Here is a 15,781-nt window from a genome sequence, read left to right on the forward strand (position 1 = left end):
ACTTGTAGCCTTACTATTTTTTTCCTTTGATTTTCTTCTAATTATTTTTAATGCATCTGTCTCTTTTTATCATTTACTCTATAATACTGCTCATATGTTAACCTATTGGTGTGGCTCTGAATGAGCTATCAACTAATCAAATATTTAAAGAACTAACTGTTCCAGAGTATGTACACTAAGAAAGAGGAACACCTAAGTGTAAAAAACACAAAATCCCCTTTCATATCCCTTTCCTCCTCACTGCTTATATATAGTAATGATTCCACCTCATTATTTTATTTCATCGTCTGCAATACATTTAGGCTGTAAGTACTCTCTGTGTTTTTATGTGTACGTGTGAGTCTTTTCTTTTATGTTGTAATCCATACAGTGTTACTTCATTGATCATTTGATTGCTCTACAGAAGAGCTACAGTATATTACTGTGAGGTCAACAAGGCAGAGAATTCAATTCCTTCACTATAAAACCATTTCCTATGCCTTTTCAAAGATTGGTTCTGTTTGCAAAGACTCAGATGCTCTGAGATGAGCTGATTAGTTATGCTGACATTTATTTAAGTTCTTTAACAGCCGCAGAGTATCTAAATCAGAGATGATTGTACTTCATAGTACAATAGTTCAGCAACATAATATCAGGCTACATATTGAAACGTCTGAAGAAAAGTTAGCAATTCACAACCTAACCATTTTCAATCTAACCATTTCCACGATGCTTTGTAATTGTATTCAGTTTTATACAACACGTCAACACAATACAAATTTTCTTTTGTTGCATTTTGGAATAATTCTCTATTACTGTTATTATTTTTTTCTGTACAAATACTGTACAAATATCTACACATGCAAAAAACAATCTTGCAAGGATATTATTACAAAAATATTAATGGATGAATATCAGGTGTGTAAACTTTAAACCCTGAATTGTGAAACAGTGAATATGTATTACTTTATTTACTTAGTACGCCTTTAGAATTACTGATTAAGAAAAAAGTACGAGACCAGAAGGTATATTGTTACTTCTGTCATGTGGGATGCTCAACCAGATGTTCTTATTTATTATTAGTTATTGAAGGTACTGTAGCGTTAGCGATCCAAAACAGCTTTTAAATAAAATGCTTGAGTCAGTACAAACTCAGATCTTAAAACATAATAGACCCCCGCAATATTTCACAGTGGGCATGAACATTTCATCTTGAGCTTCACCTTTTTTTCCATCAAACATAACACTGATGATCATGTCCAAAAAGCTCAGTTTTCGTTTAATCTGCCTATAAGACATTACAAGTGTTATTTAAATGTAAAAGTTATATTTGCCTCTTCCTGTGGTTTGTCCCCTGAAGATGTTTCTTCCTTGTAACCCAGCTATTAATACTGCATTCACACATGTAAATTTGAATTTCCAACACTTTGTCTGCTGAAGATGGCAGTTTGTACATTCGTATACAGTATGAACCTTTCTTTCTTCCTCTGATTGTACAGAAACAAGATGACCCAGAAGATGGCTGCGCTGATGCTGTTACTTCTGATCATGACTGTGGTACCTATATCAGGAAAATGTGTTCAGTAAGTGCATTCCAATACAAAATATTTTATTGAAGCTGTATCACGATGTCAATTACAAATACTTTTGATAGATTAAACATTTTGAAATACCTTCAACAAAAAAGTCATTATAAGCTTAACTACATGGAGATTTTTGGGACAGTGGAAGGAAATTGATCATTTTTGATAATTTTACTGTTAAGATTTGTATTTCAGATAAAACGAAAAAGCAGCCAAACGTACAGAATATCAGCTTTTGTTTCAGGATATTTTGTGCATATACTCTATATTAAACCATCTTAAAAAATGTTTTTTTGAGTTCAATTCATCTAGAATGCTTTGCTTTTGTCTCCCACTTTACCCTGCCTCCATAGGCACCCAAATGGTGCCATGTCTACCTCTGAATATAGCTGATATTTCTTCTTGTTTCAGCACTTAACCATTCAGTGATAACAAACTTCAGAAAGCAGTAACTCGGTACCCATTTCTATCCTGCTTATGCTTCAGTACAGTTCACCTCAGGCTACCCAACCAAGGGCTTATTTGCTAACTTCTATTCCATCACCTTCCTTATTCACTTCTTACTGTACTTCATTTGTGCTCCTCTGACACATTGTATTACCAACCCAACTCAATCACAATTACTTTAGTTCCGTAATGGAAGAAAGCTGGATCGGTATTTTGAGGGACTTTCATCCAGTGTGATTTCCTCAGCCAGAGAAATTAGAATGAAGCACTAAAAAAACTCTATGCTGTCCTTTTATATCTGTTGTCACATTTCATCACAGTTAGAATTTGACTGAACTATTGAATTGAGGCAGACATTTGGGACGAGGTTATAGGTTTACATGAAACATTTGTAATGCCAGCACACTGAACCACTTATTACAGCTCACAGTCAGCGTGTCGCCTAAAAATGTACACTTTTGAGTGGACAGTCACTGAGTCTGGCAGATGAAAATCCTCCACACTCCAATTTATTCCCTTTTCGGAAAATCCTGCACAGTCCACTGTTCCGTCGTGCTTCTCACGGAGATTTCAGTAGCACAGTCACAGTAATTCCTCTTCAGATACACTCTTCCATCAGTCAATTTTAGGAACTCCCCCACCAGGCCTCCTCTCAAATACTCATTTTCTCTATTATACTAATCACAAACTTATTTAACCTAGAGCACTTAATCTGGCTTAAAGCTTTAATCAGTACTAATCACCTTCCATAACGACACTGGAACATTTTAAACTAAATACTAGAATTTTCTCCCCGAGTGACTCTGAGATGCAAAACACTCTGTATCTTTTGTACACTAATCATCATCTCTCTGCTGGTGTTAAAGCATAGCAGCCTGTGGAATTTCATCTGCCCTATTGCTCTACATTCACTTCTGAGCAGTCAGTGTAGGAGCCTGGATAAGGACTGGTTGCCCTTTACCACTTCCAAGCTCTGTGTGCCCAATTACACACAAAGCCAATCAGATCTGCTCTTGTCTTCATGTGGAATCTCACTCCCACTGGATGCCAATTATCTAATTAGGCCAAGTGTGTTTCATTTTCTCTCTAATAGGAAGTCTGCAAACAAAGCCACTTCTTTCATCCTCACACATACATTTAGTTATGTTAATGTTTTATTAAGACTTCAGTGAAGATCTAATGACATTTTAGATACTGTACAATCACTATAGCAGAGGGGATGAAGGCTTGTGGGATCAGAAACACATTGTGTTTTCTTTCTTCTCTTTTCAGCATGGAATAAACCTTGTTCCTTTGCAGCCTACACATGCTGACACAGCTACCCACCTGAACTACTTCAAGATATATTAGTTTTGGATTTTTCTTTGTAACTTTTACTGAAATTTAATTTACTTAATCTAACTTGATTCACTTAATTTAACTGCTGCAGCAAAGGACTTCATATAGAGATACTGTATGTTGACAGAATACACATTTATTTGTTCCAAAACACCTAAACCCTTGGGATTTATTACATTTATTAAAACTGAAACATGATAAATGTGATATAATTGTCCTTCGGATGAGATGTAAAACCGAGGTCCTGACTGTCACAATTGTAGTCCCTCCTCCTTAAGGGCGCTCCAGCTCTTCCACTTCGGACCTGATTTTGTGCACCTGCCCCTCGTTCCAGCCTCCTTCCAGCCCCCTTTAAAAGCCAGACGCACACACAGTTCGGGGCTCGTGCAAGCCTGAGACCTGTAATAGCCTGGCTCTGTTATGTTTTTAAGTTTCTGTTCTTGTTCCAAAAGAAATTTGGTTGACTGACTAGCAGGAGGGGAGACTTTTAGGAATTAGGTGTGTATGAAGAGAATTGGGAGAATCACTTCAAGTCCTCATCTACCTGTTTAAAATGTTATTGAAATTGTTTACTCCAGAATTCCCCAAATTGAGTGTCAACTGGAGAAGAGATGCATCCTTCACTTTCAAAACTACATACTGCATCTGCAAGCACCTTGGAGGTCACAGACGTCACTGTGTCGCTGAGAGCCAAGCATCCTGACCAGCATCCTCACCGCAGTGCTCAACCATTTATGAGTCACTGCTTGAGGAATCCTACTCACATGCCCGAGGCTCGAACCCGTGATCATAGAGAAATTCACATCACAAGCTTGCTAGTGTAGTACTCGTATCACATTAAGTATGAGAAGATAAGGTGGAGATTAATGTCGGATTGACACGGAGGACAAATTTACACAAATTGTGCGTGTCTTACTTAGACAATTATATTTAGCTTGTTAAACGGTGTGTTCCAGGTGTGAACTTTCGCATCAGTTGGGGAAAGATGAACAGCTGAGAAAAGGAGATTATCTGCTTTCAGAAAATGGCAATTTCAAAGCTATATTTCAGGTAAGTGACTCCTATTTCACAAATCAAATTAAGCAAAGATCATAAATTAAACCAGGAATTGCATGATTTGTCATTTGCTTCCTTACATGCAGTATGAATCTTTCATTTTTATACTTCTATTTAAAACATTCACCAAGTCCATATCAAGAATGAAATTGTCCATGACATTTTAAGATATTATCTAAAGATTAAGAAACAGCTTCATGTGAAAAAAATAAGCTATTTTTTGTTTTGGCCTTTTATTTCATAGGAATGATACTCAAATACTACAGCTGTTTAATTACTCACTGTAAATTCCTTGAACACTTTCCCATGTGAAAACTAAATTCAGCACAGACTCTGAATTATCACCAACTTTAGTCCCTAATATAGTTCATACTGCAGCAGAGTGAATCAGACTATACTGGTTATACAGTTACTGTAACTGCAATTATTGTCGTTGACAACTTCTTATCCGCCTCCAGAAGCTCTGGTAATGTGTTTCTACCTGCAGTTTGAGCTGCTTCTTCCATATATTGCATTTTACTACTGTTTTCAATTTATGTGAGCCCCATTTTCCGAACTGATAGTTATTTTGCTTTTTTAAGTTTCAGGTTTACAATTGAGAAAACTAACTTCTTTATGTTGTGAACTTTTCAAGGATGATGGGAACTTTGTGGTGTATGGCTGGAAGCCAGTCTGGGCCAGTAACACTGATGGGTTACATAATGCTGATCATCTGATTATGCAGAGTGACTCGAACTTGGTGGCCTACAAGACTGATGGTAAAGCCATGTGGCACACAGGCACCTACACCGACATCAACAGCTTCAAAGACTGCGTGCTTCAGCTGAGAAACGACGGCACCTTGATTGTTGAAAGAGATGGTCATGAAGTCTGGTCCTCTGCAAAATCCCAGGGTCTCAAAGTTTAATGGAAAGCTCCATTATAAATTGTTCTGTTTTCTCCACCTCTAAAAATATTTTACACTGGAAAGCACACAAAATGTAATAAATAAATAAATACATGAAGCATATTATGTATCTGTTTCTTATAGTTTAGACTCAAGTTGGGACTGATTAAAATCTGGAATCACAGCAACTTTTACAAATTCTTTGTTCATAGCTGCAATACTGTGTAGGGATGTCAACTGGGTTCAGAGTTCTAGGACATTGAGAGATTGGAAAGTGGGATATTTATCCATCCATTTTCCAACTGCTTCATCCAATTCATGGTCAGGGTGAGTCGGAGCCAAACCCAGCAAAGGATGGGACGCCAGTCCATCACAGAGCAGATACAGACACAAACATACTCATACCAGGGCCAGTTTTCCTTGAAGCCAATTAACCTGCTAGTATGTTTTTGGATTGCGGCAGAAAAGTGTAGCATGTGGAGGAAACTCATGTAAACACGGGAAGCGCATGCAAACTCCATGCAGATAGCACCCCAGGTCTGGAATTGCACCTGCAGTCCTGGAATTGAACCTTGTGTAATTTGCAGTTGCGCCACATGGAGGGTCTGTTGCACTTCTTTACACTAAAGCTTCAGGTACCTGCAGCACTCCTGCTTGTTCTCATGAAATATTAATTAATACTGGATTTTGTCTGTAGACATGTCTTCAGATGTTGATGAATTTTCCTTTGTCTAGATGTTTCCCATCATTATCTTGAATGCACTTTAGTTTAGTACTTTTGTTTGCATATTTCTGAAAGAAACTTTCATGAGATCAGTGTAATATTGATCTGAATGGGCTATCAGCTAATCAAATATTTAAAGAGCCATCTGTGCCAAATCCTGGAGAGTAACAAGAGAAAAGTTTCTGTTACAAACACAAGAAAGTTCCTTCCATAGTCCTCCCTCCTCAAACCTACTGAGCTGCAAATATTTCTCACCTGCAATACATTTAGACTGTAAGTACTCTGTTTGTACTGTATATTTATTATTTTTTATTCTGTCGTGCTCCATATAATTTTTGTTTATTGATCTTTTTGTTTTAAATTCAGATATGCTCACCTAAAGTAGTTCAAGGAGCTGTGTCAGTATGTGTAGGCTGAAAAGGAACAAGTAAAGGTTTATTCTATGCTGAAAAGAGGAGAAAGGAAACAGCGTTTTGGCTGTGGAGCCTTCACACCCGAAGAAGGGTCCACAGCTGTTCCTTTGCATGCTCGCCTAAATACATATTTCATTCATCTTTTAATACCAAGTGAAATATATATAGATGAATCATACACTTGGAATTTTGATCAAAATGTATGCAAACTAGTTGAGGCCATATAAGCTTGCAAGGTTGTCTGCTATTGAATACAGTTCATCTGCATCTTCTCAAAATATAAAATAATACACACTCAGTGCTTTTGGAATCAGCTTCCTATCTTTCTATCTTTTCTCAAAACCAATGTGGTTTTCTTTTTAATTCTCATAGGCAATGCTAAACAGTATATAGTTTTATCTTTCCAGTTTTTATTTCCATAGTAATTCACTTTTTTCTTAAAAGCTTCTGTATGCTCCATTAGATCTTTAGCAAAATGCCTTTTGAGATTAATAAGAAAATCCTGCCTAATAAATGAGAGAATCATCTGATCTCCATGAGTAAATTCATCACAGTTAATTAATTGCTAATAACTGAAGAATAGCTCAAACTACCCTATCCGTTAGTGTGTAAGTGTGATTGGGGGAGCCTACACACTGAAGCTGAACTTTGCCCAAGCTCTAGCATTCCAGATGTCAGGAAAAGATGTTCAGCCTTGTCCTGCAAGAACTTGCTGCAGGAATACAGATGGACTATTTTTCCTGCACTTGTCTGTTGCTGTCAGCAGCTCTTCACCCACAAGTACCTTTGTCCGACTGTAAAACAAGTTGCTTGACCTGTTTCTGTAGGGCTGCTATTCTGTTTGCTCTCTGAACCCAGGGCCTACAGTATATATATATATTCTTTTATTGGCTTTAACCTTTGCCTCCTGAAACTTTGGAAGCCTCTCCCTTTCCTCTCCATTGGTCACCCATTAATTAGCACAACAGGCTTGAAGAGGCCAGTACACAAGACTGACAGCCCAACCCTAACCCTAACCCTTCAGTTCTTCAGGTTTACAGTAAAACTGGTACCTTAAAAAAATAAGGCCAAAACACAGGTAACAGATTAAAATGTACTGTGCTTATACCACATACTCCTGTTTTTTTCAAGAATGCTCTGTGGTATCACACAACCAGACAACCCGATATTACTTGGAGAATCCTAATTTTTCAATTAGTGTTTCATGTCACAAACAGTAGAATAATTAATTTAGTAGTCATCTTAATAATACACCTGGCCATGGTGAGGTGTTACTTCATACTGTATGTGACACAATAGGGAGCATGATAGAACAACCATAAAGGTAAAACAAGGCTCTTTTATTAATACAGTGAGAAAAAATGCAATTAAAAACTAAGTTTCCCTTAGTTGTAAAAGAGACAATTATCTGTACTCTCTCAATACACAATCAGGCAACTACTGTAAGTTGCTCACCAGCCTCAAAAAACCAAAACTCTCAGATCCAAAAACCTCTTTTCCAAAAATGTCCATGGGCTCTTCAGTTAGTTTTTCCCTCAGGATGGGAGCATTTCAGAGGCTCTGTTCTCTTTCAAGACAGCAGAGGCCAATAGAAACCGGGACCCACTTCCTGTGTTTAAACTGTTACCAGACTAATTGTCTTACACCCATTGGTCAGGTGATGGAAGATGACAGGTTGTCCCATATTGCTCTCTGGGAAATGTGGTTCTGCCATTTGCTCGACATTTGCTCTCTTACTACTGTATATGTCTTTTTTTGCCAGAGCAAACGCATAAATACAGCTACAGTATAATTTATTTGTAAGGTAAAACCTCCCAAACCCCCCTTACTGTATATGTTCTGAGAACCCTAACATAAACACCAACCATCCAACTATTTTATCCAATTGAGGAAACTCACTCTTTTGCCTGTCCTCCCTTGTGTTATGGGTTCGGTAATAGGGACCGAACCAGTGAGTGAACCCACTTGCAGGAGCGAACAAAACCAAGTCGTTATCCGAAAGCAAACCGTAATCGTAGGAACGAGCCGAGAGTCCAGGGGAAGCCAGATATCCGAAAGGGAACGAGTACCGAAGCCGAAGCGAGATCCGAAGTCGTAGTCCGTAGAGCAATCCGAGAATCCAGGGGTAGCCAGTAATCCAAAACAGAGCGAAAGTAACCAATCCAAGCCGAGATCCGAAAAGCCGAAGTCCAAAGGGAAAAACCGCAAACCGAAAGCCAAGACGAACACAGAGTAGAAGTAGCGCAACCAGGAAGCTCGAAAGGGAAAACCAATACTGAGCAACGAGGTAGGGAAGGACAGGTGTTTAAGTAGGATGAGACGGGGGTGTGGTGGTGAATGGGAAAACTGATAGGTGAACTGATGGATAGGGGCTACGCCTACTTCTGCCTCCTCCGTTGCCGGGAGGCAGGGATCGTAACACCTTGTCTCAGTTTTCAGTTTTGAACATTTAGAGGAAGACAAAACAAATCTTTATGCCTTTATGCAACAACATCTATACTACATAGAGGACGAATGTTGGCAGGAATGCACCTCTGACATGGATATCAGTCATTGCTATTCATGTTTGTGCTTGTGCGTGCTCCAAACCTCCAAAGAGGGTTAACATTGACTGGAGCAGAAGTGTGTCCCTCAATCTTCACCTGCAGGAGCCCTGTACATATTAGAAGTTACTCTTTCATTGAATGCTGAGTGAGTTCTGGCAGAATAACCCAAAACTCAGCTCCCAGTGGAGCCTTGCTGAACTAGCTAAATGACACAACCCAGGATTTACTGTACAGCTATGTTGATTATGCAACTATTCTGTATTCATTCCCTTTCCACTGGATTCAGGCTTAACATTGTACGAATAAAAACAATTTTTCAAAATAGAAATTGTGGTTATTGGCAGCCATGGTGTGAATGTTGAAGGCAATCAGGATAAAAAATAACTTATAGGGTCATTACCTAAAAATAATTAATGACACTTGTAGCGGCGAGGCTTATTAATAAGACAGAATTAAGTGTTTCTGTGCTTTCCCAAATGAGGCCTCATCTCTCTGTTCATCCCTGTGGTGCAGCCACAGAGAAACTATTCATGCAGGCTGATTTAAAGATGTTTTCCTTTGATAAGGGACAGCTTCCAAAGGGGGATGCACTTAGCTAAGCCTGGCTATCATGATCAATGGTCATCCATTGGCGCCTATCTGTCTAGGGAGTGCCAGATGGACATCTGGACTGCGTTCGTAAGTGTCAGGAGTAAATGACTCATATCTCACCTTGATCAAACAATCAGGGACTGGTAGGGCCGAGTAACCCACGTGGGACTCTGATGCCCATGGAACTTTCAGCCAATGAATGAGCTGAAGTTCCTCAACGTAAAAACAGGCAAGACAGAGCTCCAGGAGAATTCTGTAGACTATTCTAAAGGGAATTCAAAGGAGAATTCCAGGGCAGGACAGCCCAGGAGCAGAAGGCTCCCAAGGGCAGGACATTCTCACAGCGCGCCTCCTGACCATCCTGAGACTCAGCCCGGACAACCACGGAACGGCCAGTGTGTCCGAGTGCCAGAACTTTCCTTTGTTCTAAGAGTCTAGAGCGGAGGTTGCCAGAGAGTAACCAGAGGATCCACCCGAGGTTAGCACCAGCAGCAAGCCTCGTGAACAGGTCGGAACTGTGGACAGCTGAATCACTATTCAGAACTAGCTCTTCATCAGGAACGAACCGGTCTTCTTCCTGACCTGCTGGGACCCACAGTCATCTTTTCTCCTGTGCACAAACTGTGCTAGTTAAAGCCAACACTAACTAGCCGGTCAGTGAGCATCAGCAGCGCACCGTCGCAAGCCGCACAGCACAGCCTGGCACCTAGCCAGAGAGCGTGGATTGGACAGCAACAGCCTGCAACTGTTTCTTTGTGCCAGCAGGAGATCTGAATCCCCAGAGATTGGATGAGTATTCAACTTCAATGCATTACTGCTCGAGAATTCAATTGTTATCCCAACCAGTTGATATCAATTTAATTCCTAAGAGTTATGTACTTGTTTTGAGTATCTAATGTAGAAGTTATAACCAAGTTCATTTACGAAATGGTCTAAATGAATGATATACTGAACGTATGTCCTCTTGATATATGTAACTCTTTGTAACTGACTGAATATATACCTTTTGTATTCTGATAACCCTCTCGATAAGATCTGTTAGGTTTATATGCATATTCTATGTATTAATAAATGTATCCTCGTGTATTAGTACCTGTGTGTGTGCGTTGTTTGAGTTATATCGCATGGTTGGATTCTAAAGCCATCAAAAGAATCAATTTTGTGATTTACTGCTACAATTAATAATTGTCCCAGTAAATGCCCAAACCCTACAAAACTGGTGCCTTCAGAGAGCACACTACACACTAAGAAGTAAGAAAAATTACCCTAAATAAAAAAATATATGGTATATCTCTCATAAATAGCTTAATATATATAAACTTTTATACTGTTCTGTTCCTGTGATGAACCTTTAAAGTCTTGTAGTATAGGCCTTGAAGGACTATAGTAGAATACACCTTCCCAGACCTGCTATATTGTTTTAACCTTGGAATTGTTTTGATACTGAATATATCACACTATTTTTGCAGCTCAGAAAAAAGAGAAAGATAAGCATGATGAACTCCTCTTTTACGCAAACTTTCTGATGTTTATTGAAATTTAAACTCTCCACCATACAGGTGGAGAGTTTATTAGTACAGAACCTTATCTGTGCCACAGAGAAAAATAAATAGTTTTGCATTTCAGGGAGGTTATATTGCTTGTAAACTAGAAAAATAATAATTTATTTGTGAACAATATTGCCTTATATTAATATCTTGTAATATACATGCAATAATACTGTCCCATACAATCTAGCATTGACCTTAACAATAGAAGAATATCATCACACTTCTCTTTGTGCCAGTTAATAAGTCTAAAGGACCACATGTACTGTCTTTTGTATGCATGAAGCAGAACACCCGGTCAGTGAGCATTCCTGGGTGAGCATTCCCAAATGTGTGTCGTTTTCAACATTTATGTGAAAAGCAGAAATGGCACGGCTTTACAAAGGCATGTTATTCTTCATGTGAAACTTCAGAAACGTGTACTGTACATACTGTACTGTGGATTTTGCCTACTCCACAAACATTGACCAGAATACATTTAAAATGATAGCAAAAGTTATACCTACAGTTGGCTTAGTGTTACTGTTATTGCTGGTCATGGCACTAATAAGCTTCTGTATGAAACAGCAGAGTAGAGCACTGTCAAACAATAAACGTAATGGAAATTCATAGAGTTTATGAATTTTTCTGCCTCCTTCTGATTATAGAGAAACACGATGACCCAGACGATGGCCATTCTGCTGCTCTTCCTTGTGGTAATGATTGCAGTGCCTGTGTTGGGACGCTGTCCACCCCCTGATTATGAGATACGCTATCAGAAGTTCTTAAGACAGCATTACCATAGAGGAGGCATGAGTGTCAAAGACTGCAACACTGCAATGAGTCAACGGTGCTTGAATAAGCCCTGCAAGGAGATGAACAGCTTCATCCTCGATGCCACAACAAACCAGATTCAAGATGTCTGTGACAAAGCGGGCACGCCCCTGGGTGAGGGCAACCTGCGCCAAAGCACACAACCTTTCCAAGTTGTCACCTGCAAGCACTCAGGGGGGTCCAGTCGCCCCCCTTGTCAATACAAGGGGTCCAAAAGCACCAGATACATTGTCATCGGCTGTGATGCAGATAAATTCCCTGTGCACTTTGAGGAGGGTATTATTCCAGAATAGGATTCCGGGTTAGCCTGTTGTCTGCTTTATTCTGATCAGTAAAGCCATTTAAAAATCCCTAACCTTCTCCTTCCATTGTATTTAGGTGATTTAATGTATGCAGCTCTGTGAAGGGGCAGTGTATAACCCGATGTTCCCCTCTAACATGCTTTTGTCAGAGAAACATAAATCCTTCTTGACACCATATAGTTTAAAATATTGTATATGCAGTCGGCTCCAATGTGTTTGTAGAGTAGTGGGTGGATCATTCCCTCTAAACAACTATCAGGTAGAAGAGACATCTTTGGAGTTACCAATCACTTTTTAAGAATTGAAAATCAATGTTATGATGAAGGAAGACTTTCTTATATTAATGCAAAAGCTCTCAAATTGTTAAAAAATAACTGGCTTGTGCTCTCTACTTAAAATAATGAACCTCAGTGGATCCCAGCAAGTGACACAGCAAGACCCAAAACAGCTGGGTTTGAATGTGTTGGGCACAAGGGATCATACTGGTCTACATTGAGCTCAAAATTATTTCTAGTTGAGACTGTGGATAAGACAATAATTTTGGAGGGTGAGAGGAGTGATTGAAGTTACAATGAAAAATTGAGGTGCTAGGGCAGTGCTTTTTTAAAATATGATTGTTTGAATTATTCTTTAATGTACTACCTACTGTACTGTCTAGAAATACTAGCATATCATAGAATACATAACAATAAATATACTATCACATTGTTGCAAATTGGCAACTCCCGTTACAGAAATAAACCATTCTGTGATTCTGTGAAAAATCAAATTGTCCAGGGTGTTTATTGTCCTCTCTCTCAGATGCTTTCTGGGAAGCATCTTCCTATTCTGGAAGCTTAGGGGCACAATGGGAGACCGCACCCTGCAGTTCCAACACAGGGCACACACATAAACAATGACAATTTAAGGACAGCAATCACCATAACCACCATATCTGTGAGTTGTGAAAGGAAGCCAGAGCACTGAGACAGAACAATAGAAAGATGGACATTGGGAGATCATGCAAACTGCACACAGAAGGCACCCTTGGCTGGATTTAAATCTGCAAAAAAACCCTGGAGCTGAGAGACGTACTGTGCATACTGCCTCTGGTCTCATCATGGCTGTCAAAATCTGCTTTGTCACTGATTCTTCACGCAATGAAACTTGCATTAGCTGCCGCTGTACAGTTGAGGAAATGCTGAAAAGTGTTTAAATGCATTTGGAATATTTTTATTCTGTAGATCAGTTCTAACAGATTATGCAACTATAGATTCCTGAAAGATGCATGATCCCTGTCTCTTCCGAGATCTACTGGCACATCTTACCGTCTGGCATCCAGTTTCCAACTATAAATGAGGCAGTGTGGTGGCTCTATGGCTAAGGATTTGTGCCTGGGGCTGGGAGGTTGCCAGTTCAAATCCTGTAGCTGGCAGAGGAATCCTACTCTGATGGGCCCCTGAGCAAGGCCCTTAACCCCCAACTGCTCCAGGGGCACTGTATAAATGTCTGACCCTGTGCTCCACCCCCCAGCTTCTCTCCCTGTCTGTGTGTCTCATGAAGAGCAAGCTGGGGTATGTGAAAAGACATTGATGATGCAAGAAATTGTATATGGCCAATAAAGTGGTCTTATCTCATCTTATAAACACTTACTCCTCAATATGCATATAAGGTAATGATTCCTCCTCAAACATACTGAGCTGCAGACATTTCTCTTTCCTCACCTGCAATATATTTAGCTTGTAAGTATCCTCTGTTTTTGTAGTGTGTCTCTGTGTTGTCCTCCATACAATATTTCTTTATTGATCATGTTTTAAACTCAACCATGCTCATTTAAATACATATTTTCTATATATTTAAATACCAAGAGAAATATGTAGTTAAATCACTTGAATTTTGATCAAAATGTATGCAAACTAGTTGAGACCATATAAAGTTGTTAGGATGTCTGCTATTGGGTAAATATTCTGTGCATCTCCTCAAAACAATAGATGCTCACTGTACTTCAAAGTAGTCAACTTTTCCACCTTTTTCCAAAACCAATGTGGTTTTCTTTTTTATTCTCATAGGCAATTCTGTACAGTATATTGTTTTGTCTTTAAAGTTTTTTATTTATATAATCATTCACTTTTTTTTCTTAAAAGCTATTGTATGCTCCATCAGATCTTCTTTAGCTTTGCTTTTTGAGATTAATAAGACAATCATCTTAATCATCAGAGAATCATCTGATCTCCATGAATAAATTCAGTTAATTAATTGCTAATAACTGAGGAATAGCTAAAACTACCCTATCTTTTAGTGTGTTAGTGTGCTTGGGGAAGCCTACACACTGAAACTGAACTTTGCCAAAGCTCTAGCATTCCAAATGTCAGGAAAAGTTGTTCAGCCTTGTCCTGCAAGAACCTGCTGCAGGAATACAGAGGGACTATTTTTCCTGCACTTGTCTGTTGCTGTCAGCAGCTCTTCACCAACAGCCTCAGAGTACCCTTGTCCGACTGTAAAAGAAGCTGCTTGACCTGTTTTTGTAGGGCTGCTATCCTGTTTACTCTCTGAACCCAGGGCCTATATTTGTTCTTTTATTGGCTTTAACCTTTGCCTCCTGAAACTTTGGAGGCCTCTCCCTGCCCTCTCCATTGGTCCCCCATTATTGAGTACAACAGGCTTGAAGAGGTCAGTACACAAGACTGACAGCCTAACTCTAACCCTAACCCTGCCATTCTTCAGGACTACAGTACGGAACCAGTCAAACTCTAAAGATGTCTGAAGACTCTCTAATCCTGGATGTTCCTGTACATCTGAGAGAAAGGGTTTGTTCTATTTCATATGTCCTTGAATGAATTAAGGGGCAGCATGATGGCAAATGTTAAGTAACTTCTTACCAGCAAACAACAAGGATGCACGAACATGCAAATACAGATAGATAGATATACCATTTGTAATCCTGAGCAATACTGTAGGAAACTGCTCTATGTCATGAATCGCATTCAAGCATCCATGTGCTCCTGCATTCCCACAAGCTCTTCTCACCCCAAACGTTCACACACCAATCTTCTCAGTACTATTTAAACCCTCACTAGTCTTCCTTTCCTTGCTCACGATTGAGGTCTCCTCCCTGAGCTCCTTACTTGTACGTTCCCTACCCGCATTTACTAGTGTTAGATTCCTGGCAATTCGACTCTACGCTTCTCTCCGACTACGTTTCGCCTCCCGATTTGGTACGGGCGCTCCCTAGACGCCTTCCCGGATTTTGGACCCTGCTTTTCTACTTGACCACATCTTCGCATACTATCTCCACTCCAAACCTTCCTTTCTGAAGAACCTCACATAGGATCCCAATCCTCCGAAGTCCGGTCACTCTAGGCCTTGTATTTTGCTACAAGCTGTCGGCCAGCAGCCATATCACCCTGCAACTCACAACTGGCAACCTACTGAAGCTAAGCAGGTGTGAGCCTGGTCAGTACGTGGATGGGAGACGTTCTGGGAAGAACTAAGGTTGCTGCTGGAAGAGGTGTTAGTGGGGCCAGCAGGGGGTGCTCACCCTGTGGTCCATGTGGGTCCTAATGCCCCAGTATAGTGA

General features: G+C 39.7%; 2 protein-coding genes across 2 annotated transcripts; both read left to right on the forward strand.

Moving 5' to 3' along the window:
• Positions 1-241: 241 nt before the first annotated feature.
• LOC102698116 (B-type lectin plumieribetin-like) lies at positions 242-5,412 on the forward strand. The gene is made up of 4 exons (XM_015339201.2): positions 242-305; positions 1,479-1,562; positions 4,304-4,397; positions 5,038-5,412. Exons 2-4 carry the CDS (start codon positions 1,486-1,488, stop codon positions 5,308-5,310), a joined length of 444 nt encoding a protein of 147 aa, XP_015194687.1. The 5' UTR covers positions 242-305; positions 1,479-1,485; the 3' UTR covers positions 5,311-5,412.
• Positions 5,413-6,181: 769 nt separating this feature from the next.
• LOC102698318 (angiogenin-4-like) lies at positions 6,182-13,010 on the forward strand. Its single transcript, XM_015339202.2, has 2 exons — positions 6,182-6,286; positions 11,758-13,010. The coding sequence occupies exon 2, from the start codon at positions 11,767-11,769 to the stop codon at positions 12,214-12,216; it is 450 nt and encodes a 149-aa protein (XP_015194688.1). The 5' UTR covers positions 6,182-6,286; positions 11,758-11,766; the 3' UTR covers positions 12,217-13,010.
• Positions 13,011-15,781: the final 2,771 nt, after the last annotated feature.

The sequence above is a fragment of the Lepisosteus oculatus genome, chromosome 18, assembly GCF_040954835.1.
Source record: "Lepisosteus oculatus isolate fLepOcu1 chromosome 18, fLepOcu1.hap2, whole genome shotgun sequence".
NCBI classification, from domain to species: Eukaryota; Metazoa; Chordata; class Actinopteri; order Semionotiformes; family Lepisosteidae; genus Lepisosteus; species Lepisosteus oculatus.